Below are 27,679 nucleotides of genomic sequence, written 5' to 3' on the forward strand. Positions count from 1 at the left end.
TATCTGAGGTGTGTTTTCAAGGTGGGGGTATCTGGGAAGTGGGATCTTGGTGGGGGCATCTGGGGAGTGGGATCTGGGTGGGGGCATCTGGGGAGTGTAATCTGGGTGGGGGTATCTGGGAGGTGTGATCATAGGGGGAGTATCTGGGGGGTGTTCAGGGTGGGGGTATCTGGGAGGTATGATCAGGGTGGGGGTATCTGGGGGTGTGATCAGGGTGGGGGTATCTGGGGAGTGTGATCAGGGTGGGGGTATCTGGGAGGTGTGATCAGAGTGGGGGTATATCTGGGGGTGTGATCAGGGTGGGGGTATCTGGGGGTGTGATCAGAGTGGGGGTATATCTGGGGGTGTGATCAGGGTGGGGGTATCTGGGGGTGTGATCAGAGTGGGGGTATATCTGGGGGTGTGATCAGGGTGGGGGTACCTAACAGTCCACAGGCTAGGGGGCTCAAATTCCTCGCTGACAACCCCCCCGCTACACCGCTGGATTCAGCCCCAATTCTTGTGGCGAGATGATAAAAGGTAAAATCTCTCTAATGGAGTCCCGGATATCAGTCCACCTCCCAGGGAGGCTAACTCCTCCCCCCACAGGGAGTCCCCCCCTCACCACAGGGAGTCCCCCCCCCGTATTCAAGACTAAGATGGCCAAAGAGAAATGGTGAAATAAGAAGGACCTCTGAAAACTGTAATGAAGAAAAAAAAACAAAAAAACTGCTAATTGACTTACAAATAAATAAGAAAGAAAAAGAAAAAATATATTAATGAAGAAAAAAAAAAGCCTCCGGCTGGTTGTAGAATCTCTGTGATCGGGGGGGGGGGGGGAGGGGTTTGGGGGGGGAATCAGTTATTATTATTTTCCCGTTATGTTTCTGAATCTGTACTTTCCTCCAATACGGAGTCCTGAGCACCAGAAGTTCCTTTTCTTTTTTTGTTTCTTAAAATTTCTCTTTTTATTTTTTTTGTGTAATTGTAGATTTTTGAGGGGAACAGAAATTCTTTTGCCCTGAGAATCTCCTCGCGTGTAAATGACCCATAAATGAGTATTTGGCCACGTTGGGAATTCTCCTTTTACTGACATGTCGATCGCTCTGTGATTTGTGGTTCTGGTGTCACTTGGGCTCCCAATTGGTTTTATTGAAATTTCATTTCCGTATTTCCCTGAGCGGAGGTGATTGTAGCCGTATCATTGCGCCTGCGGCAGAAGCGAGTACTGTCCGTGATACTTTTTTTTCAAAAAATTTGCACTAACGTAACAATTTGTTAAGCTGAGCTTTCAGGGTATTGCAGGCCATACATGGATCAAATTCTTAACAATTTTTTTTAGTATTAACAATTTTAATTGGTTTTCACATAAATATACAAACAGCACGTTTGAAGAAAATATAACAAGATCCGAATGATTTTTCATCCGAAAATCGAAAACGTCGTTCGCTCGGTAATCCGATGGCGCCATCAATGATTTAAAAAATTGGCCAACCGAGTCATAACGTTCACCCCATATAACAGGCGAAACTTCCATTCCTTCCAGGTCACGGCTCGTGCGCATATTCTTTTCGGAAAAACGATCGTACGATTTGACCGTCATTGAGTCGAAAATCAATTGTTTTTCACAAATTTTCCAGCATGCCCAATAACCGAAAAGGGGAGGAACCACAAAAATCGACCGGTGCCATTGACCCCACTAACAGAGCGAAAATCGGCCGATTATTCTTAGGCAGTGCGTCCTGAGGCAGGTGGGGGGGGTGTGTGGTCCGCACCGGGTGACACCGACTTCACGGGGTGACACCGGACCCACTCCACAAAAAGGTAAGTTGTAAAGAATGCCGACGATCCCCGCAGGATGGATCGGATCTGCGGATTGAGCATAATGGATTGAAGTCCGATCCATTATGCTCAATCCGCAGATCCGATCCATTCTGCGGGGATCGTGATAGTCAGAGGGGGTGTCACCAAGTGTTACCGCACCAGGTGACACCAACCCTAGGGACGCCTCTGTTCTTAGGTCCAATTTTCGGACGAAAAATTGGTGGAATTTCGACCCATGTATGGCCTTCAAGAAAAGGACATTTACCAACAACCAAGAAGAGGACATTTTCCGACAACCAAGAAGAGGACATTTCCCGACGACCAAGAAGAGGTCATTTCCCGACAACCAAGAGGACATTCCCCGACGACCAAGAAGAGGACATTTCCTGACGACCAAGAAGAGGACATTTCCCGACGACCAAGAAGAGGACATTTCCCGACGACCAAGAAGAGGGCATTTCCCGACGACCAAGAAGAGGACATTTCCCGACGACCAAGAAGAGGACATTTCCCGACGACCAAGAAGAGGACATTTCCCGACGACCAAGAAGAGGACATTTCCCGACGACCAAGAAGAGGACATTCCCCGACGACCAAGAAGAGGACATTTCCCGACAACCAAGAAGAGGACATTTCCCGACGACCAAGAAGAGGGCATTTCCCGACGACCAAGAAGAGGACATTTCCCGAAAACCAAGAAGAGGACATTTCCCGACGACCAAGAAGAGGACATTTCCCGACGACCAAGAAGAGGACATTTCCCGACAACCAAGAAAAGGACATTTCCCGAAAACCAAGAAGAGGACATTTCCCGACGACCAAGAAGAGGACATTTCCCGACGACCAAGAAGAAGACATTTCCTGAAAACCAAGAAGAGGACATTTCCCGACGACTAAGAAGAGGACATTTCCCGACGACTAAGAAGAGGACATTTCCCGACAACCAAGAAGAGGACATTTCCCGACAACCAAGAAGAGGACATTTCCCGACGACTAAGAAGAGGACATTTCCCGACAACCAAGAAGAGGACATTTGCCGACGACTAAGAAGAGGACATTTCCCGACAACCAAGAAAAGGACATTTCCCGACGACCAAGAAGAGGACATTTCCCGACAACCAAGAAGAGGACATTTCCCGACAACCAAGAAGAGGACATTTCCCGAAAGCTTGTCCTGCGAAATTGTTAGTGCAAATAAAGAGAAGTATGGCGGAGAGCACTCGGCTACAATTGAGGAGACACATCTTTTCTTGGTCCAAACAATCCCACATTTCCCCCCTTTTCAGAATATTTTTTTTTACCATATTTACCAAAAAAAATAGACTACTGTAATACAAGTAAAAATGTCCAGTTTTCATTGCAGAATTTTTTTTACTGTACAATTTGTAGCAAAAAATGGTCCTTTTTTTCATTTCCACATGAACATCATATTCTAAAACTCAGAGTAGGAAACATGATCATACAAGAGAAGTACATAGCCGGCTCACAATTCAGCTCTTGTTGTTGTTGTTGTTTTTTTGTTTTTTTTCTTTTGTAATTAAAAAAAAAAAAAAGAAAATTATACATTGTATCCACCTTGTTAGTTTTTTTTTCCTGTACAAAATGCTTAAGAATGCCGATGACCATCGCGATTGTAGAAATGAAATTAAAACAGAGCTAATGAAGTCCAATACGGCTGAAAGTACTTGTTTTTGTTTTTTGCCTCCCCCCCCCTCAGTCACAATAAAGTCAGTAATGAGAATGGTTGGTGGACGAATCAAACATCCTTTAAAAGTCCATCGAACAACGTTGATACTCTCCAGGAATTTTTTATAACTAGGAAGTGCAAGCCGTCAGGGAAATCCTGCTACTCCCAGTCGATGCACTCGATTGCGTTGCTGACATCTGGAATGACAATTTTATCTTGTCATATGTCATTAAATTCTGAGCACTATTTATGTTCGTTCATTAGTATCCTCGGGACAAAGACAAGAATCGGGTCGACTTGCATGGGTGTCGCTCTTCACATCTCCAGATGTTGCCAAACTACAGATGGTGGCCCTTTTTTTTTTCATCAATGGCACAATGGTGAGTTCCAACCTCCGAAAATAGGATCTTCAATATTCAAGAACTTGGCATTGCGAATAAAGAGTCGCCAAAGATCGAACGTTTCATGTAAATCGGCTAATTAGATTCCAACAAAAAGTATGCAAAGTATTACCACTCACTTCCTTCAGAAAGCAGCCGCAACCCACGCAGAAGAAAAATATATTGGAAATATATTTTAAAAATATTCTTCCCAAATATATTGACATATATTTGAAATACTAAAGTTTTGGCCGTATTCAATATATATATATAACTGGATAGAACATTTACAGGGAAAGTTGATCCAGAGAATATCCGATTGCCTCTCGGGGGATCAGGAAGGAATTTATTTCCCTGCAGTACAAATCCCCCCCAAATGTCAGGACAGTACAGATCCCCCAAATGTCAGGGAAGTACAGATCCCCCCAAATGTCAGGATGGTACAAACCCCCCAAATGTCAGGACAGTACAGATCCCCCCAAATGTCAGGACAGGACAACTACCCCCCAAATGTCAGGATGGTACAAATCCCCCAAATGTCAGGACAGTACAAATCCCCCAAATGTCAGGACAGTACAGATATCCCCCCAAATGTCAGGACAGGACAGATATCCCCCTAAATGTCAGGACGGTACAAATCCACCCAAATGTCAGGGCGGTACAAATCCCCCCAAATGTCAGGGCGGTACAAATCCCCCCCAAATGTCAGGACAGTACAAATCCCCCCAAATGTCAGGACAGTACAGATCCCCCCAAATGTCAGGACAGTACAGATCCCCCCAAATGTCAGGACAGTACAGATCCCCCCAAATGTCAGGACAGTACAAATCCCCCCAAATGTCAGGACAGTACAGATCCCCTCAAATGTCAGGACAGTACAGATATCCCCCAAATGTCAGGACAGTACAGATCCCCTCAAATGTCAGGACAGTACAGATATCCCCCAAATGTCAGGACAGTACAGATCCCCTCAAATGTCAGGACAGTACAGATCCCCCCAAATGTCAGGATGGTACAAATCACCCCCAAATGTCAGGACCGTACAGATAGCCCTCCAAATGTCAGGACGGTACAAATCCCACCAAATGTCAGGACAGTACAGATCCCCCCAAATGTCAGGACAGTACAGATCCCCCCAAATGTCAGGACAGTACAAATCCCCCCAAATGTCAGGACAGTACAGATCCCCTCAAATGTCAGGACAGTACAGATATCCCCCAAATGTCAGGACAGTACAGATCCCCCCAAATGTCAGGACAGTACAGATCCCCCCAAATGTCAGGACAGTACAGATCCCCCCAAATGTCAGGACAGTACAAATCCCCCCAAATGTCAGGACAGTACAGATCCCCTCAAATGTCAGGACAGTACAACCCCCCCAAATGTCAGGACAGTACAAATCCCCCCAAATGTCAGGACAGTACAGATATCCCCCAAATGTCAGGACAGTACAAATTCCCCCAAATGTCAGGACAGTACAACCCCCCCCAAATGTCAGGACAGTACAAATCCCCCAAAATGACCCCTTTTTGGAAAGTTGACAGTTCAAGGTATTTAGAGGCAAGGTGAGTTTTTTTAATTCATAATTTCTTGTCACAATTTTTTGGAAACTGAAGAAATTTAAAAAAAATGTTTTTCACATTTTTTTTTAACGTCCTGTCACCAGCGCAGTGTCATCCTATAACTGGTGTGCTGGTGATCAGGGTCACTGACTGGTGACTGGATTAAAAAAAAATTACTTTTTTTTCACTTTTTCAATATTATTTTTTATTACTTTTTTTAAACAATTTTTTTTAAAGATACTGTGACCAGAGCAATACCGTGTTACCATAGTAACATTGTGGCACTCTGGGAAAGTATTCAGGATATTTTTTATTCTAACACACCAGGACTGCTTATACCAATGAATTTCACTGTTATAAGCACCCATTTTTACTGAATAAAATTGATTCATTCAGCATTTTCTAATGTGGTTAGCTGTGATTGGCCACAGCTAATCACAGGGTACAGATGGGCTGGGATTGGTCCTGTCTGTACCATGTGATCACTGTGACCAATGACAGAGATCAACACAATGGATGAAATGAATGAACACCATCCATTGTGTACAATTGTAATGTGATCTGCTGTGATTGGTCACAAAGATCACATGGTACCGGTACACTGATTGGTCTACCGAGCACAGTGGTTGATAGATAGCACTGCAGCGTGGCCTATGGGGTGTACGTGAGGAGCATCCCGGGGAGGACATCATATGACATCCACCCAGAACGGGGCGTGTCCCGCTCGGCCATCGTTTGACTATAGGCCAGGCAGGAACTGGTTAAAGTCCCATTCTAGCTATAGTCAGGGATGTTGGTTCTGGTCCAAGATATTAACACCTTTTTAGGTTCGTATATGGAATTATGGGAATGATCTTCATTCTCTGTGGGAACACAGTGGTGTCTCTGCAGAGGTTCAACACGTCCCCTTGCTGGGACAGACAAACCAACAAACCTCATGTTACCGGCAATTGGACATTTATGGCAATGACCCAGCAGTGGGAGCCCTAGACCTCTCGGAGAGACCACTTCAGAGAGACCACTTCGGAGAGACCACTTCGGAGAGACCACTTCAGAGAGACCACTTCAGAGAGACCACTTCAGAGAGACCACTTCGGAGAGACCACTTCAGAGAGACCACTTCAGAGAGACCAGATCCATCCCTGCACCATGCTGGCGGTGGACATGCTTTTCTACTCAGGCTATGGCTGCTTTTTCAATAAACCGAACCATAAAGACTTTGCACCACTTTGGTTTTGATAGACTTGGAATGTATTTAGCTGATTTAAACTGAACGTTCAACTGGGCTTCAAGATGTAGGTTAGCAACACTCAGAGCTGTGAAAATTGAACATCTGCCATCTAAAGCTCACCCGTCCCTTCACCCAGCTGAATGATAAGTATACTTACAGAAGGTTCAAGCTCAGCTCATCACCCCCATCTATTGTATAGCGGCCAACACAGATCTCAGTTCATGGGGTGACCGTGTCCGAATGCCGAAACCCAAGCTAGTCTAGGAGGTGTGGGATTCAGGCGGTGGTGGTCCTCTAATGTCTGAGGGGTCAGACCAAAAAAAGTAGATTGGAGCCCCAAAAAATGGATGAAGTATCCACCAGAAAAAAAGGGGAGGTGGTAGAACCCACATAGTGTAGTCTGTAGCAAATATTTTCTCAATTTTTATGACTAGATAGAAGCAAAAAAAAAAAAAGAAAAAAAAATACTCACATCTGGTGAGGTTGCTGTGACCCAGGCAGTCTTCCATAAAAGCAGGCGGAGAAAGGCCCCGTCTCCATCGGTGAAGTCGGTCACTCTTGACGCTGTGGGCAGGGCTGCTGTTAGAAACCACGGGGCCCCATACAGCCAACCTGACAGTCCCTGCCCCCCCAACCCCCCCCATAATTTATTATTTATGTATTGGTACCGATCACTCATTGTGCTCATTCAGGAAAGGAAGGGGCTGGTAAATGTGACATATTTATTGGACCCAGGGGCGGACTGACCATTTGGAAACTCAGGGCCTGGGATCAGTAGGGGGCCCTATGAGATGCCCCTGGTACCTTTTTCATAGGCTTTTTGAGTTTGGGCAAGGACACAGGGGCACCATGATCCCTTATTGCATAGGGGCCCCATGAGTTGTCAGTCCGCTCCTGATCGGACCCTTCCCCTACTCTCCATCTTGAAGGATCCTATTGTGTGCTTGCAGCTACCGGTGGGCAGGAGAGGAGGGGAGCTGGCAGCACTGAGGGGGTGTTTGCACACTGGGGGGGCTGGACAGCAGTGGGGAACATATGGTGCACAGGAGGAGTGAAGGGTGCATTGGGCGAGGGGAAGCAATTACTGGAACTGATCCCCAGTATGTGTTGCTCTGCAGCAGCCAAAAGCCAGCAGGAGGGAAAAGAGAAGAAGACAGTTTTCAGCTGCTGCAGAGAGAGCCATACAGGGGATTGGTTCTAGTAATTGCTCCCTGCAATGCCAATCACCCTCCCTGACTACATCTGGTTTTCCCAGCTGCATGGGCCCCCCTGCTGGCCTGGGCCCCATACAGGAGGACTGATGTTACCCCCTTATCCATGGCCCTGGCTGTGGGGGTCCCAATCCTGGATCCTCTAGGTCTAGAAACTGAAACCCAGGGGCTGGATGCAGCCCTTGGCTTGATTTTATCCAACCCTTCATCCAATAAATCCAGCAAGGCGTTCCTTCCACTGACGCTATTCCTCCCAATGACACCAAGGATGGGGTGCTATTCCTGACACTGACAGCAAAGATGAGGCATTGTTTGATTTCAATGACACCGATACATTTTCTACTCCCAATGGCCATGATCTGACCCCCAAAAGTCACGAAGGAGAGTAACCTGGGCCTTTGTTTAGAAAGTTCGGAGACACCCGCTCTAGGAGTTCTCAGGCGGCTATCTTACTTTCAGGATGAGAGGAGGTCAAAAGCCCATCGGCGAACCGAATGGTAGAGGTGCCCAGTGTGGTGTGTGTAAGGATTGGTCAGAGTCATCGAGTTTGACGAACATCAGCTTTATTTCACCGAAATTTGACTCGTCACTCACAGCGACACGGAATTGTTTGACATTTCATGGTTTGCTCTTCCACCCCAGTGTGTTCATATGGGGAGTGTGTCAGCTCACATGGACACACTCAGGTGGGCGAGTAAACCAAGAAATGACAAACATGGTCAATGTCAAACATTCACATTTTATATTTAAACTTGGGAAGCGTCGAGTTATAGCCACAAAACGCTTGTTTTGGTGAAATAAAGCAATTTAACGATCATCGAAATCTGACCCATCCTTAGACACAATGGGACGGGAGTGACTTTGAGGGGTGGGGGGATCCCTGTCTCAGCTCCTTCTGTTCCTCTTATGTCTAAGGCACCCTGTGCCTGTTAGGGGTACAGGGTGAAATGTTCTAATATTGGGGTGGGGGTTGTTCATTGTTCTCTGCCATGCAGCTTCATCCCATTGTTCTAGCAAACTATTATGGGATGCATGTGTTCTCCTATTGTCTACTGCCATGGGGTGTATCCCTTTGTTCTATTGTGTGTCTTGGTTTGGTGGGGGGTGTTTCTGGCAGCCCTTCCCCCTGATGGGTCGGCCTGCTGATGTGTTTCCTGTTCCTGGTTGTATTGCCCCGCCCTGTTTATATATCTTGTGTTTGTGTTAAAATAAAGCAGTTGACTTCCTGTCTTAAGAAGAGTCTGGTGCCGTCTATTTCCTGTATGATCAGCGGTGGTGTCCGTGAATCTGTGTTCGGACAGGGAAGCGGGAGCCTAACAGAAATACCCGAGCGCAGTCGGGGTCCGGTTCCGTTACACACAACACAACCGGCGCCTCTGCCATTTGGTTCCAAGGTGGGCCTTTGACCTCCTCTCATCCTACTGGTCTAGGAAGTGCTTTACTCCTCTACTGAGCCAGAAGGTATCTTTCATGTCTGTTTTATTTTTCCATAAAGCATAAGGAAGAACCTCTCACCCCTCAAGAAGTTCACTGTCACCGTTTGACCCGAGGCCTGTGATGGGCAGTACCCATTGGATGGGGAGGGGCTTAGATCTTCTGTAAGTATGGTTTTCCATTAGGTAGCCAATTCATTCCTACACAGTACTTTGCCACCAATGATATCAGGGGCAACACGTTTTCACACATTGTACAGAATTTAATTGACTTTAAATATTAATAGGTCATTTTATCACCTTTAACTCTTCAGATTTCTACAGCTAAAAAAAAGCTGTAATATGCGACTATCAGACCTGCATTACCGAGGCATTCCTAAAAATGCCTCTTCTAAAAGAAAAGTAATAATTCCTGCTAGCATCTGTTGCACAAATCAAAAAAAAAAAACCAGCAATGAAAAAATATATAAACATTCTATAGATCTTTCTTACTTTATTTTTCTGAAAAATATATATTTCCATATCATACTTCCCTTTTAGATTTATTGAGGATTAATGACTATCTCAAATGATACAACAATAAATAAAACTTGATTTCTTTTTTTTAAAGGAAAAAACAGGAAATGAAAGAAAACTTTGGAGGTGACCACGAATGACGATGACTTGACTTGTGGCTTCATCGCTTCACCGACGTCTCAGCGGGGTCTTCATCAAACATCGAACTTAAAGACAGGGATGAGTTTTTCCCCCTCTCCAGACTTCATTGGGTTTACGGGATAAAGAGCACTTTAGATTATAACATGTGCTTCTTGGCCGGAGCAGTCCACCACTTCTTGTGCTTAGCACAATCTGCTCAATTTGTGTCATGGTTACTCCTGCCGTGGGTGCTACCCACTTCTGTATCCATTGACCTAGAAATTCATAAGGAATTTAATTCTTGTACTCTACCCTTGCCATCAGAAACAGCAAGATAATCAATAACTGAAATGATCTGGTTATTTACACTGTGCTTTCCATCACCCATTCTGAGCTGTCGTAGGTACATCTAGTTGCGTTCCCTACTAGTTCGCTATCATCATACTGTAAAAGCATCCCATTAACTGAAAGGCTTCTCCTAGTCCAAATATTTGGGATCTTTCTTGGGTAACTACAGCACTGTGTTGCGGCAAAGTCCCCCATGTCAAATGAATGGCTACGTTTTGCTTTTCCCTCCAGGGGTAACATAAGGAGGCTACGGACTTTGGACTCTTGGTTGCCCAACAAGGGCTCTTTGTCTGATTGGTGGACTGTCGTCGAAGTCCTGGAGTCCACAGTGTCCTCCTTTTTTTGACACCTCAACTCCAGGGAGGCGAACGCTCCCATAAGTCTATCAATATTGTGTTTAGACCTGGAGACAGGTCTCCACTTATTGGACAGAGTGCTTTGATTACTCTGAAGGCTATAGTCATCGCCTTCTGGGCTATTGACAGAACTAGAAGAGGAGGAGACACTACTGTGCACTGAGCCACAGTTGAATTCCATGAGTTCATTCCTCACCACCACTTTGGGATTGACTTGTGGCGGAACCCCATTCTGCACTGAATTTCCTCCATTAGTCTGGGAATAAACATTGGTGACATCGGCCATCTTCCCCTGGGAATTGTTGCATATTTTATATCTTACCATCAATATAACAATGAAGACCAGCAATGTAGCAACTATGATTCCACCAATAACTAGAATCATTGTTCCCCCCAAGAACTGGCTGTGCATGGACTGGCACTGCTGATAGTCCTCTTGGGTGAAGAACTGGGCACATCCCACTATGTTGGTGGCTGTTAGGGTGGTCGCTGTGTCATCCCAGATGGCCAAGACGCACAAATCGTACGCTGTCCCGGATACCAGATTATTCACAACAAACGCTTTGTTTGAAGCAGGGATCATCCTAAAACAGAAAGGAAAAAAAAACAAAACACACAAACAATAAATGATTAATACAATGTATCGATATGAATATTCATGAGATGTAAGATCATAGGAATACAACCATGTGCTGTGCGTACGTAAATAACGAGGCATGTGCATACATACATATTGAAGCATTACTACGCATACATTTTACAGAGGAAATATTCGATAAACCAGGATCCGAGAATACATGGAAATGTTTATGGGAAAAAACTGAGCTGAATTGTTGGTTCTCCTGCTTCCATAATACCTAGTTTTGACCATTGTGTGCTACATAGACATATACGCTCAACTGCCACTTTATTAGGTCCACCCTTTTGCCTTCAGAACGGCCTTCATTCTTCATGGCGTAGATTCAACAAGGTGTTGGGAACATTCCTCAGAGATTTTGGTCCATATTGACGTGTTGCCTTTCTATCACCTGGAACCAGTCTGCCCATCCTCCTCTGACCTCTGAGATCCACAAAGCATTTTCCTCCACACAACTGCCACTCACTGGATATTTTCTCTTTTTTGGACCATTCTCTGTAAACCGTAGAGACAGTGGTGTATTTAGGTTTTGTGCTGCCCTAGGCAACACAAAATGTGCCCCCCCCCCTGGAGAGAGCCTGACATTGGCCAACAACAAACCATTCCCCCCCCCCCACCCGAGAGAGCCTTCCACTACCATCGCCACTCCCCTCCCAGCGACAGAGAGAAAGACACTCACATTCACAGCCCTGGGTCAAGCAGCCCACAGCCTCTCTCAGATCCTACCTGGTCCACGAGCTGCCCCCCTGAAAAATGCCGCCCTAGGCAAATGCCTTGTTTGCTTGTGGTAAATACACCTCTGCATAGAGATGGTTGTGTGGGAAAATCCTCAGCAGTTTTTGAAATCCTCAAACCAGCCCGTTTGGCACCAACAACCATGCCACGTTCAAAGTCTTCTTCTCCATCCTGATGCTCGGTTTGAACTTCACCACGTCTGGATGTCTAAATGCAGTGAGTTGCAATGTGATTGGCTGATTAGTAATTTGTGTTACCGAGCAATTGAACAGGTGGACCTAATAAAGTGGCCGGTGGGGGTATAATCATCCTCAAGGCTTTCACCTCCTGATATCAGCAAGGTCACAAATGATTGATATTGGCACAGGCAGTTCTGTATGCAATAGATTTGCATATCATACCCAAGACTTCTCCCTGACCTTGATCTCCGTGTTCCCACTCTACTTTATTCGGATCAGGCGACTTTTGCGATGTTGAACAAGAGTTGGTAAAATTTGCATTGAGTTACTGCCCTGTGATTGGCTGATTAGCAATTTGTGTGACCAAGCAATTGAACAGGTGGACCTAATAAAGTGACCAGCGAGTGTATTCATCTTTCGTAAGGAAATCTACACAATCCGAATGACTAAAGACTGAATAGTCTGATTTTTGTTAAAGTTCAGTCATGATTGGGTCGCCTTAATTCCAGTACTACACTATATAGCCAAATCTTTGTGGACACCTGACCACCATCACACCTTGGAAGCTTCTCGAACTTCCAATAACAACACCATGGGCATTAATAAGGAGCTGGTCTCCTCTTTGTGACCAAAACATCCTTCACTCTTTTTTGGGAAAACTTTCCACAAGAATTTGGAGGGTGTCTGTGGGAATTTGTGTCCATTTGCGAGGTCATGTACTAATGTCAGACGAGATGGGTAGGTCGTACGTCAGGCCTCATGTTGGGCGCCCCCAAAAAAACTGGCTTGCAGTTAAACTGTTCCAATTCATCCCAAAGGTGTTCAGTGGGGTTGAGGTTCAAAGATGTTCAGTAGGATTAGGGGCCAAAGGTGATCGATAGGGTTGAGGTCAAGACACTCGAGTTCCTTCACACCAAGCTGGTCACACTATGTCTATGTCTATGGCACTGGCTTTGTACATAGGGGGACAGTCATGAGGGAACAGAAAGGGTCTTCACCAAACTATTACCACAAAGTTAGAATCCCATAATTGCCTAAATGCTTTTACATGCTGTGGTAGTTTTGCAACGTATGTGGGATGGCCAGGTCTCCACATAGGTTTGACCATATTCTGGGAATTTGTGTCCATTTGGGAGGTTAGGTACTAATGTCAAACGAGAAGGGTAGGTCGTACTGCCAGAGGAAATTCTGCAACTGCCAGAGGACATTCTGTGACTGCCAGAGGAGCCCTGATCCACGGAAGGGTTACACTTACCTTCGGTCTGGGCTCCTGTACCACAAACATCATTATGGCCAGCCAGGGCCCCATACACCCTACCCGACAGCTGGGGGAAATCGGACAATGGACAGGGGGTGTTCGGTGCAGTGTTGGGGAAGGAAAGGGGGGGTTAATTACAGGAACTGATTCCCTGTGGGTCTCCCCTGCAGGAGCTGAAAGCCCATGGGGAAAAAAACAGCTTTCAGCTGTGCAAAGAGTTGCACAGGGGAAGGATTCCTGCAATTGCCTCCCGCCCCCCGCCACACTGATCACCCTCCCTGTCCTGCCCACATCTGATTATCCCTGCTCCCTGGGCCCCCCCCGTGTTCCCAGGCCCCATACAGGAGGACCGGTGGTACCCCCTTATCAGTGGCCCTGTGGCCGGTGTGACGAGGCGAAGCAAATTCTGTGGGGCCGGCACAGACAGCCACTGCTTGCTAGACTCATCACTTCCCTCCAGCTGTGTAGCACCATAGCACATCCCCATGTAAGCAGTCTGGAGATAGGCTGGAGGTGCCCCCTACGCAGTGCTGCATGTGTCCTCCTCCAAATTAGTCTTCATGCAGTGTAACTCTCTGCCAGTTGGAGCAGAGTGAGAGCAGTGTACCGTTCTGCCAGTTGGAGAAGAGTGAGAGCAGTGTACCTCTCTGCCAGTTGGAGAAGAGTGAGAGCAGTGTACCGTTCTGCCAGTTGGAGAAGAGTGAGAGCAGTGTACCGTTCTGCCGGTTGGAGCAGAGTGAGAGCAGTGTACCTGTCTGCCAGTTGGAGAAGAGTGAGAGCAGTGTACCTCTCTACCAGTTGTAGAAGAGTGAGAGCAGTGTACCTGTCTGCTAGTTGGAGAAGAGTGAGAGCAGTGTACCTCTCTACCAGTTGGAGAAGAGTGAGAGCAGTGTACCTGTCTGCTAGTTGGAGAAGAGTGAGAGCAGTGTACCTGTCTGCCAGTTGGAGAAGAGTGAGAGCAGTGTACCTCTCTGCCAGTTGGAGAAGAGTGAGAGCAGTGTACCTGTCTGCCAGTTGGAGAAGAGTGAGAGCAGTGTACCTCTCTGCCAGTTGGAGAAGAGTGAGAGCAGTGTACCTGTCTGCCAGTTGGTGAAGAGTGAGAGCAGTGTACCGTTCTGCCAGTTGGTGAAGAGTGAGAGCAGTGTACCTCTCTGCTAGTTGGAGAAGAGTGAGAGCAGTGTACCGTTCTGCCAGTTGGTGAAGAGTGAGAGCAGTGTACCTGTCTGCCGGTTGGAGAAGAGTGAGAGCAGTGTACCGTTCTGCCAGTTGGAGAAGAGTGAGAGCAGTGTACCTGTCTGCTAGTTGGAGAAGAGTGAGAGCAGTGTACCTCTCTGCCAGTTGGAGAAGAGTGAGAGCAGTGTACCTGTCTGCCAGTTGGAGAAGAGTGAGAGCAGTGTACCTCTCTGCCAGTTGGAGAAGAGTGAGAGCAGTGTACCTGTCTGCCAGTTGGTGAAGAGTGAGAGCAGTGTACCGTTCTGCCAGTTGGTGAAGAGTGAGAGCAGTGTACCTCTCTGCTAGTTGGAGAAGAGTGAGAGCAGTGTACCGTTCTGCCAGTTGGTGAAGAGTGAGAGCAGTGTACCTGTCTGCCGGTTGGAGAAGAGTGAGAGCAGTGTACCGTTCTGCCAGTTGGAGAAGAGTGAGAGCAGTGTACCGTTCTGCCAGTTGGAGAAGAGTGAGAGCAGTGTACCTCTATGCCAGTTGGAGAAGAGTGAGAGCAGTGTACCTCTCTGCTAGTTGGAGAAGAGTGAGAGCAGTGTACCTCTCTGCCGGTTGGAGAAGAGTGAGAGCAGTGTACCTCTCTGCCGGTTGGAGAAGAGTGAGAGCAGTGTACCTCTCTGCCAGTTGGAGAAGAGTGAGAGCAGTGTACCTCTCTGCCGGTTGGAGAAGAGTGAGAGCAGTGTACCTCTCTACCAGTTGGAGAAGAGTGAGAGCAGTGTACCTGTCTGCTAGTTGGAGAAGAGTGAGAGCAGTGTACCTCTCTGCCAGTTGGAGAAGAGTGAGAGCAGTGTACCTGTCTGCCAGTTGGAGAAGAGTGAGAGCAGTGTACCTCTCTGCCAGTTGGAGAAGAGTGAGAGCAGTGTACCTGTCTGCCAGTTGGTGAAGAGTGAGAGCAGTGTACCGTTCTGCCAGTTGGTGAAGAGTGAGAGCAGTGTACCTCTCTGCTAGTTGGAGAAGAGTGAGAGCAGTGTACCGTTCTGCCAGTTGGTGAAGAGTGAGAGCAGTGTACCTGTCTGCCGGTTGGAGAAGAGTGAGAGCAGTGTACCGTTCTGCCAGTTGGAGAAGAGTGAGAGCAGTGTACCGTTCTACCAGTTGGAGAAGAGTGAGAGCAGTGTACCGTTCTGCCAGTTGGAGAAGAGTGAGAGCAGTGTACCGTTCTGCTAGTTGGAGAAGAGTGAGAGCAGTGTACTGTTCTGCTAGTTGGAGAAGAGTGAGAGCAGTGTACCTCTATGCCAGTTGGAGAAGAGTGAGAGCAGTGTACCTCTCTGCCAGTTGGTGAAGAGTGAGAGCAGTGTACCTCTCTGCCAGTTGGTGAAGAGTGAGAGCAGTGTACCTCTCTGCCGGTTGGTGAAGAGTGAGAGCAGTGTACCTCTCTGCCGGTTGGTGAAGAGTGAGAGCAGTGTACCTCTCTGCCGGTTGGTGAAGAGTGAGAGCAGTGTACCTCTCTGCCGGTTGGTGAAGAGTGAGAGCAGTGTACCTCTCTGCTGGTTGGAGAAGAGTGAGAGCAGTGTACCTGTCTGCCAGTTGGTGAAGAGTGAGAGCAGTGTACCTCTCTGCCGGTTGGAGCAGAATGAGAGCAGTGTACCTCTCTGCCAGTTGGAGAAGAGTGAGAGCAGTGTACCTCTATGCCAGTTGGAGAAGAGTGAGAGCAGTTTACCGTTCTGCTAGTTGGAGAAGAGTGAGAGCAGTGTACCTCTCTGCCGGTTGGAGAAGAGTGAGAGCAGTGTACCTCTCTGCCAGTTGGAGAAGAGTGAGAGCAGTGTACCTCTCTGCCAGTTGGAGAAGAGTGAGAGCAGTGTACCTCTCTGCCGGTTGGAGAAGAGTGAGAGCAGTGTACCTCTCTGCCGGTTGGAGAAGAGTGAGAGCAGTGTACCGTTCTGCCAGTTGTAGAAGAGTGAGAGCAGTGTACCTGTCTGCCAGTTGGAGAAGAGAGAGAGAGCAGTGTACCTGTCTGCCAGTTGGAGAAGAGTGAGAGCAGTGTACCTGTCTGCCAGTTGGAGAAGAGAGAGAGAGCAGTGTACCTGTCTGCCAGTTGGAGAAGAGTGAGAGCAGTGTACTTGTCTGCCAGTTGGAGAAGAGTGAGAGCAGTGTACCGTTCTGCCAGTTGGAGAAGAGTGAGAGCAGTGTACCGTTCTGCCAGTTGGAGAAGAGTGAGAGCAGTGTACCGTTCTGCCAGTTGTAGAAGAGAGAGCAGTGTACCTGTCTGCCGGTTGGAGAAGAGTGAGAGCAGTGTACCGTTCTGCCAGTTGGAGAAGAGTGAGAGCAGTGTACCTCTCTGCCGGTTGGAGAAGAGTGAGAGCAGTGTACCGTTCTGCCAGTTGGAGAAGAGTGAGAGCAGTGTACCGTTCTGCCAGTTGGAGAAGAGTGAGAGCAGTGTACCTGTCTGCCAGTTGGAGAAGAGTGAGAGCAGTGTACCGTTCTGCCAGTTGGAGAAGAGTGAGAGCAGTGTACCTCTCTGCCGGTTGGAGAAGAGTGAGAGCAGTGTACCTGTCTGCCAGTTGGAGAAGAGTGAGAGCAGTGTACTTGTCTGCCAGTTGGAGAAGAGTGAGAGCAGTGTACCGTTCTGCCAGTTGGAGAAGAGTGAGAGCAGTGTACCCTTCTGCCAGTTGGTGAAGAGTGAGAGCAGTGTACCCTTCTGCCAGTTGGAGAAGAGTGAGAGCAGTGTACCGTTCTGCCAGTTGGAGAAGAGTGAGAGCAGTGTACCTCTCTGCCGGTTGGAGAAGAGTGAGAGCAGTGTACCGTTCTGCCAGTTGGAGAAGAGTGAGAGCAGTGTACCGTTCTGCCAGTTGGAGAAGAGTGAGAGCAGTGTACCTCTCTGCCAGTTGGAGAAGAATGAGAGCAGTGTACCTGTCTGCCAGTTGGAGAAGAGTGAGAGCAGTGTACCGTTCTGCCGGTTGGAGAAGAGTGAGAGCAGTGTACCGTTCTGCCGGTTGGAGAAGAGTGAGAGCAGTGTACCGTTCTGCCAGTTGGAGAAGAGTGAGAGCAGTGTACCGTTCTGCCAGTTGGAGAAGAGTGAGAGCAGTGTACCTCTCTGCCGGTTGGAGAAGAGTGAGAGCAGTGTACCGTTCTGCCGGTTGGAGAAGAGTGAGAGCAGTGTACCGTTCTGCCAGTTGGAGAAGAGTGAGAGCAGAGTGAGTAAACATCACAACAGAGCTCCAAAAGCTGTGATCTCAGGAAAAATCCCAACAAGGGACAACTCGCCAAAAAGCGGGACTGTCCCAGCAAATCCGGGACTGTTGGTAAGTATGATATTTTCCTCCTAATTTAGACTCCCTCACCTATGAAATACACATGAGGTAGTGAGGTCACCCTAGGGCGTACTACATATATATATATATATATACAAGGCAAATAGGTGGTTCACTTTGCAGGGGAACTTTCGCCAGAGCTGAGTGAATGCGGTGAAGTTTCACTTTGACAAGAATATCCAATCATGTGCAGGGAAACACAAACTGTATTTTTGCTTGCATGTGATTGGATGATGGAAGTCAATGGAGCTTCACTTCATTTATTATGTTTTGGGGAAAAATTCACTTGCAAAGTAAAACTTCCCCAAGGAGGAGAACAAGCTATGTGCCTTTAGTAAATCCACCCTGAATGCCGCCTGGAAGAAAAGGATGGAAAATATATAGAAGAACTATATGCAGATAGAGACAATGGGGTAGTTTTACTAAAGGCAAATAGGATAGTCACTTTGCAGGGGAAGTTTCCCTTAGCTGAATGAATGAGGTGAAGCTCCGCCTTGTTCCATCGTCCAATCATGTGCAACCATAAGTATTGTTTTTTATTTTTTTCTTTCTTGCACAGCATCTTACTAAACTCGGGAGAGAATTTAATTGCAATATGCAACTTTATGATAGAGGGAGATGGATGGGTGGGATGGATGGATGGATAGATAGGATGGATGGGATGGATGGGTGGGATGGATAGAAAGATAGATTGATGCATAGATAAGAAGGATAGGATGGATGGATAGTAGGATGGGTGTATAGCATGGATGGATGGATAGGATGGATAGAAAGGATTCATAGGGTGGATTGGTGGGATGGATAGATGAGTGAATGAATGTGTGAATAGGATGTATGGATAGATGAATAGAATGGATTGATATAATGGATGAATGGATGGATGAATAGGATGGAAGGATGGATGAATAGGATGGATAGATTGGATGGATGAATAGATAAAATGAAGAGGATGCATGAGTAGGATGGACGGATGGATGAATACATGAATACAATGGATTGATATAATAGATGGATGGGTAGATGAATAGGATGGATAGATAGGATGGATTGGTTGGTTGGATGAATAGAATGGACAGATGGATGGATAGATTGGATGGATTGGATAGATGAAAAGGATGGATGGATGGATAGATAGGATGGATTGGATGGATGGATGCATATATAGAATGAAGAGGATGCATGAGTTGGATGGATGGATGAATAGGATGAATGGATGGATACATGGATGGATGGATGGATAGATGAATAGGATGAATGAATGGATACATGGATGAATGGATGGATGGATAGATGAATAGGATGAATGGATGGATACATGGATGGATGGATAGATGAATAGGATGAATAAATGGATACATGGATGGATGAATGGATGGATGGATAGATGAATGGATGGATACATGGATGAATGGATGGATGGATAGATGAATAGGATGGATGGATAGATAGGATGAAGAGGATGCATGAGTTGGATGGATGGATGAATAGGATGAATGGATGGATACATGGATGGATGGATAGATGAATAGGATGAATGGATGGATACATGGATGGATGGATGGATGGATAGATGAATAGGATGAATGGATGGATACATGGATGAATGGATGGATGGATAGATGAATAGGATGGATAGATAGGATGAAGAGGATGCATGAGTAGGATTGATGGATGGATACATGGATGAATGGATGGATGGATAGATGAATAGGATGAATGGATGGATAGATGAATGGATGGATGGATGGATGAATAGGATGGATGGATAGATAGGATGAAGAGGGTGCATGAGTAGGATGGACGGAAGGAAAGTCTGTTCATGTTCTGTGGGCATTTATCCCAGAGCTTAGTAAATGAAGAGAAGCTCTGCTGACTTCCATCATCCAATCACGTACAAGGAAACATTATGTTTTTAAACGTTCCTTGCAAATGATTGGGTGTTCATTGAAAAGTGAATTTTCATCCAATCAGCTCTGGGGGGACAGTGAACGGCCTATTGGCCTTTAGTAAAGCAACCTAAAGATATGAAGCCGAGTCCGGCCTGAGTACATAGAGACAGAAGATGTTCCTCCTCCCTGTATTATCGGGTGCTGAGAGAGAGATCCAGGGATTGATTGATTGATTGATTCTGGGCTAAAAACGTGCCTTATGACAGTGATTGGGAGAGGATTGAAATCTATGGAGGCCCTGTGAAACTTTTCTGCTCCCTGCCTCATCACATAGTTAGTCTGGCTGAAAAAAGACAAAAGTCCATCCAGTTCAACCATAGAAAAAAAAAAAAGTTATAATCCTCCACCCACAGTTGATCCAGAGGAAGGCAAAATCCCAGCAAAGCACGATCCAATCTCCTCCTGCAGGGGAAACATTCCTTCCTGATCCCCCGAGAGGCAATCGGATATTCCCTGGATCACCTTTCCCTATAAATGTTATATCCAGTTATATTCTGTGTATCCAAGAAAGGATCCAGGACTTTCCTACAGCAATCCACTGAGCTGGCCACAACCAACTCTGGAGGGAGTCTATTCCACATTCTCACAGCTCTTACTGTGAAGAAACCTTTCCGTGTTTGGAGATGACATTTCTTTTCCTCCAGATGTAAATAGCGCCCCCTTGTCCTCTGTGATGACCTGAGGGGGAATAACTACACCGAGTTCACTATATGGACCACTGATGGATTTATAAATGGAGATCATATCCCCTCTTATGTATTGTACATGGAGATCATATCCCCCCTTATGTATTATACATGGAGATCATATCCCCCCTTATGTATTATACATGGAGATCATATCCCCTCTTATGTATTGTACATGGAGATCATATCCCCCTTATGTATTATACATGGAGATCATATCCCCCCTTATGTATTATACATGGAGATCATATCCCCCTTATGTATTATACATGGAGATCATATCCCCCCCTTATGTATTATACATGGAGATCATATCCCCCCTTATGTATTATACATGGAGATCATATCCCCCCTTATGTATTATACATGGAGATCATATCCCCCCTTATGTATTATACATGGAGATCATATCCCCCCTTATGTATTATACATGGAGATCATATCCCCCCTTATGTATTATACATGGAGATCATATCCCCCCTTATGTATTATACATGGAGATCATATCCCCTCTTATGTATTATACATGGAGATCATATCCCCCCTTATGTATTATACATGGAGATCATATCCCCCCTTATGTATTATACATGGAGATCATATCCCTCCCTATGTATTATACATGGAGATCATACCCCCCTTATGTATTATGCATGGAGATCATATCCCCCCCTTATGTATTATACATGGAGATCCTATCTCCCCTTATGTATTATACATGGTGATCATATCCCCCCTTATGTATTATACATGGAGATCATATCCTCCCTTATGTATTATACATGGAGATCCTATCTCCCCTTATGTATTATACATGGTGATCATATCCCCCCTTATGTATTATACATGGAGATCATATCCCCCCTTATGTATTATACATGGAGATCATATCCCCCTTATGTATTATACATGGAAATCATATCCCCCTTATGTATTATACATGGAGATCATATCCCCCCCTTATGTATTACACATGGAGATCATATCCCCCCTTATGTATTATACATGGAGATCATATCCCCCCCTTATGTATTATACATGGAGATCATATCCCCCCTTATGTATTATACATGGAGATCATATCCCCCCTTATGTATTATACATGGAGATCATATCCGCCTTATGTATTATACATGGAGATCATATCCCCCCTTATGTATTATACATGGAGATCATATCCCCCCCTTATGTATTATACATAGAGATCATATTACCCCCTTATGTATTATACATGGAGATCTTATCCCCCTTATGTATTACACATGGAGATCATATCCCCCCTTATGTATTATACATGGAGATCATATCCCCCTTATGTATTATACATGGAGATCATATCCCCCCTTATGTATTATACATGGAGATCATATCCCTCCCTATGTATTATACATGGAGATCATATCCCCCCCTTATGTATTATGCATGGAGATCATATCCCCCCCTTATGTATTATACATGGAGATCATATCCTCCCTTATGTATTATACATGGAGATCCTATCTCCCCTTATGTATTATACATGGAGATCATATCCCCCTTATGTATTATACATGGAGATCATATCCCCCCTTATGTATTATACATGGAGATCATATCCCCCTTATGTATTATACATGGAGATCATATCCCCCCTTATGTATTATACATGGAGATCATATCCCACCCTTATGTATTATACATGGAGATTATATCCCCCCCTTATGTATTATACATGGAGATCATATCCCCCCTTATGTATTATACATGGAGATCATATCCCCCCTTATGTATTATACATGGAGATCATATCCCCCCCTTATGTATTATACATGGAGATCATATCCCCCTTATGTAATATACATGGAGATCATATCCCCCCCTTATGTATTATACATGGAGATCATATCCCCCTTATGTAATATGCATGGAGATCATATCCCCCCTTATTTATTATACATGGAGATCATATCCCCCCTTATGTATTATACATGGAGATCATATCCTCCCCTTATGTATTATAAATGGAGATCATATCCCCCCTTATGTATTATACATGGAGATCATATCCCCCCCCTTATGTATTATACATGGAGATCATATCCCCCTTATGTATTATACATGGAGATCATACACCCCCCTTATGTATTATACATGGAGATCATATCCCCCCTTATGTATTATACATGGAGATCATATCCCCCCTTATGTATTATACATGGAGATCATATCCCCCTTATGTATTGTACATGGAGATCATATCCCCCCTTATGTATTATACATGGAGATCATATCCCCCCTTATGTATTATACATGGAGATCATATCCCCCCCTTATGTATTATACATGGAGATCATATCCCCCTTATGTATTGTACATGGAGATCATATCCCCCCTTATGTATTATACATGGTGATCATATCCCCCCTTATGTATTATACATGGTGATCATATCCCCCCTTATGTATTATACATGGAGATGATATCCCCCCTTATGTATTATACATGGAGATCATATCCCCCCTTATGTATTATACATGGAGATCATATCCCCGATTATGTATTATTCATGGAGATCATATCCCCCTTATGTATTATACATGGAGATCATATCCCCTCCTTATGTATTATACATGGAGATCATATCCCCTCCTTATGTATTATACACGGAGATCATATCCCCCCTTATGTATTATACATGGAGATCATATCCCCCCTTATGTATTATACACGGAGATCATATCCCCCCTTATGTATTATACATGGAGATCATATCCCCCCTTATGTATTATACATGGAGATCATATCCCCCCTTATGTATTATACATGGAGATCATATCCCCCTTATGTATTATACATGAAGATCATATCCCCCCTTATGTATTATACATGGTGATCATATCCCCCCCTTATGTATTATACATGGAGATCATATCCCCCCTTATGTATTATACATGGAGATCATATCCCCCCTTATGTATTATACATGGAGATCATATCCCCCCTTATGTATTATACATGGAGATCATATCCCCCCTTATGTATTATACATGGTGATCATATCCCCCTTTATGTATTATACATGGAGATCATATCCCCCCTTATGTATTATACATGGAGATCATATCCCCCCTTATGTATTATACATGGTGATCCTATCCCCCTTTATGTATTATACATGGAGATCATATCCCCCCTTATGTATTATACATGGAGATCATATCCCCCTTATGTATTATACATGGAGATCATATCCCCCCTTATGTATTATACATGGTGATCATATCCCCCCCTTATGTATTATACATGGAGATCATATCCCCCCTTATGTATTATACATGGAGATCATATCCCCCCTTATGTATTATACATGGAGATCATATCCCCCCATTATGTATTATACATGGTGATCATATCCCCCCCTTATGTATTATACATGGAGATCATATCCCCCCCTTATGTATTATACATGGAGATCATATCCCCCCTTATGTATTATACATGGAGATCATATCCCCCTTATGTATTATACATGGAGATCATATCCCCCCTTATGTATTATACATGGAGATCATATCCCCCCTTATGTATTATACATGGAGATCATATCCCCCCCTTATGTATTATACATGGAGATCATATCCCCCCCTTATGTATTATACATGGAGATCATATCCCCCTTATGTATTATACATGGAGATCATATCCCCCCTTATGTATTATACATGGCGATCATATCCCCCCTTATGTATTATACATGGAGATCATATCCCCCCCTTATGTATTATACATGGAGATCATACCCCCCCTTATGTATTATACATGGAGATCATATCCCCCCTTATGTATTATACATGGAGATCATATCCCCCCTTATGTATTATACATGGAGATCATATCCCCCCCCTTATGTATTATACATGGAGATCATATCCCCCCTTATGTATTATACATGGTGATCATATCCCCCCCTTATGTATTATACATTCGGTTCCTCTAATCTTTCCTCATAGCTGATCTCCTCCATGCCTCGTATCAGTTTGGTTGCCCTTCTCTGTACTTCCTCCAGTTCCCCAATGTTCTGTTTGTGAATTGGAGCCCAAAACTGAACTGCATATTCCAGATGAGGTCTCACCAATGATTTGTACCGGGGGGGAGGGAGGGGGGGTGGTGATATCTCTCTCTGGAGTCTGTTCCTCATGTAATCACGTATTGATATTTACAGCTGCTCAGCAGAGACTTCACCGATTCCCCACCTCAGCCACACACAAGAATCACGCGGCGTGGATTGGAGGGGTGTAGGTGAACTCCCGGAACATCCTCCCCATGGAGTTTCCTCTTCTCCGCTCCCCGACGTGAAACATACAAACGAGGACAAAGTGGGGGCCGCTTCCTTCTCCATCCCCCTGGGGGGTGCAGCCACTGAACACATCAAACAAATGGAGGCGATTGCACACAAGGTTGTATGACTTCCTTCCTTTGACTTTCATCCGCTGCTTCCAAGAATAGCGCGGCGGTGACAATTACAGCTCCGATCAGCAGCCATTCAAGTGCGCTTTATTGATTTGTGTAGGTGAGATTTAATGCACATCCTGCAGAAATTGGCTCGGCTTTCCCCGCAGGACGCCCGGCCCGCGTCCCACCACGGCGCAGGCCAATTAGGAAGAAAAAAGGTGAAATCATCTCGGCGTCATTTCTGCTGCTCCGGTGTCTTTCCTCTCCGCGGAGACGTAACGCCACCCGGGGGCTGTCCAGGCGAAGGGGGAGACCGCGCTTCCTGGGGGATCGTTAGAATGCAAAAAAAAGAGACGGCGAAAGTCAGAGCGCCGCTTTTATATCGAAAGGAAGTTGTACATCAAAGACGAGCTCCTGTAAATATGTTCACTGCACTGACCACAGGAGGGCGCTTCGCCTTCATACTGACCACAGGAGGGCGCTTCGCCTTCATACTGACCACTCAGCCTGGAATACGGATTGATGATCCGAAGATCAGCTGAAATGTTTGCAGTAATTCCAGTCGTTGTGTCAGCCTGGAAATGCACCATATTGCCCCCCCGTATATACACTATATTGCCCCAAGTATTGTCCCCGCCCCCTTGTATATACACTATATTGCCCCAAGTATTGTCCCCGCCCCCCCGTATATACACTACATTGCCCCAAGTATTGTCCCCGCCCCCCCGTATATACACTACATTGCCCCAAGTATTGTCCCCGCCCCCCGTATATACACTACATTGCCCCAAGTATTGTCCCCCCCGTATATACACCACATTGCCCCAAGTATTGTCCCCGCCCCCCGTATATACACTACATTGCCCCAAGTATTGTCCCCGCCCCCCATATATACACTATATTGCCCCAAGTATTGTCCCCGCCCCCCGTATATACACTACATTGCCCCAAGTATTGTCGCCCCCCCTGTATATACTCTATATTGCCCCAAGTATTGTCCCCCCCCCCTGTATATACACTACATTGCCCCAAGTATTGTCCCCGCCCCCCCGTATATACACTACATTGCCCCAAGTATTGTCCCCGCCCCCCGTATATACACTACATTGCCCCAAGTATTGTCCCCGCCCCCCGTATATACACTACATTGCCCCAAGTATTGTCCCCCCCCGTATATACACTACATTGCCCCAAGTATTGTCCCCGCCCCCCGTATATACACTACATTGCCCCAAGTATTGTCCCCCCCCCCCCGTATATACACTACATTGCCCCAAGTATTGTCCCCGCCCCCCCCGTATATACAATATATAGCCCAGACTATTGTCCCCGCCCCCCCCGTATATACAATATATAGCCCAGACTATTGTCCCCGCCCCCCCGTATATACACTACATTGCCCCAAGTATTGTCCCCCCCCCGTATATACACTACATTGCCCCAAGTATTGTCCCCGCCCCCCCGTATATACACTACATTGCCCCAAGTATTGTCCCCGCCCCCCCCGTATATACAATATATAGCCCAGACTATTGTCCCCGCCCCCCCCCGTATATACAATATATAGCCCAGACTATTGTCCCCGCCCCCCCGTATATACACTACATTGCCCCAAGTATTGTGGCCCCCCCTGTATATACTCTATATTGCCCCAAGTATTGTCCCCGCCCCCCGTATATACACTACATTGCCCCAAGTATTGTCCCCGCCCCCCGTATATACACTACATTGCCCCAAGTATTGTCCCCGCCCCCCATATATACACTACATTGCCCCAAGTATTGTCGCCCCCCCCCTGTATATAGTCTATATTGCCCCAAGTATTTCCCCCCCCCGTATATACACTATATTGCCCCGAGTATTGTCCCCGCCCCCCCCCCGTATATACAATATATAGCCCAGACTATTGTCCCCGCCCCCCCCGTATATACAATATATAGCCCAGACTATTGTCCCCGCCCCCCTGTATATACAATATATTGCCCCAACTATTGTCCCCGCCCCCCCCGTATATACAATATATAGCCCAGACTATTGTCCCCGCCCCCGTATATACACCATATTGCCCAGAGTATTGTCCCCGCCCCCCGTATATACACTATATTGCCCAGAGTATTGTCCCCGCCCCCCCGTATATACAATATATAGCCCAGACTATTGTCCCCGCCCCCCTCGCATATACACTATATTGCCCAGAGTATTGTCCCCGCCCCCCTCGTATATACAATATATAGCCCAGACTATTGCCCCCCCCCGTATATACACCATATGGCCCCAAGTATTGTCCCCGCCCCCCGTATATACACTATATTGTCCCAAGTATTGTCCCCGCCCCCGTATATACACTATATTGCCCCAAGTATTGTCCCCGCCCCCTGTATATACACTATATTGCCCCGAGTATTGTCCCCGCCCCCCGTATATACACTATATTGCCCAGACTATTGTCCCCGCCCCCCCGTATATACATTATATTGCCCAGAGTATTGTCCCCGCCCCCCCGTATATACACTATATTGCCCCAAGTATTGTCCCAGCCCCCCGTATATACACTATATTGCCCCAAGTATTGTCCCCCTCGTATATATACACTATATTGCCCAGAGTATTGTCCCCGCCCCCCCAATATACACTATATTGCCCCGAGTATTGTCCCCGCCCCCCCATATATACACCATATTGCTCCGAGTA

The 27,679-nt window shown here is 45.9% G+C and overlaps 1 protein-coding gene across 1 annotated transcript; it reads right to left on the minus strand.

Annotated features, from left to right (window-relative positions):
* Positions 1-3,154: 3,154 nt before the first annotated feature.
* Positions 3,155-12,835, minus strand: LOC149434046 (leucine-rich repeat and fibronectin type-III domain-containing protein 2-like). Its single transcript, XM_089664174.1, has 2 exons — positions 12,741-12,835; positions 3,155-11,231 (listed from the first exon to the last, which is right to left on the minus strand). Exons 1-2 carry the CDS (start codon positions 12,833-12,835, stop codon positions 10,307-10,309), a joined length of 1,020 nt encoding a protein of 339 aa, XP_089520300.1. The 3' UTR covers positions 3,155-10,306.
* Positions 12,836-27,679: the final 14,844 nt, after the last annotated feature.

The sequence above is a fragment of the Staurois parvus genome, unplaced genomic scaffold, assembly GCF_062004578.1.
Source record: "Staurois parvus isolate SC_StPar_1 unplaced genomic scaffold, SC_StPar_1.0 ptg001844l, whole genome shotgun sequence".
Classification (NCBI taxonomy): Eukaryota; Metazoa; Chordata; class Amphibia; order Anura; family Ranidae; genus Staurois; species Staurois parvus.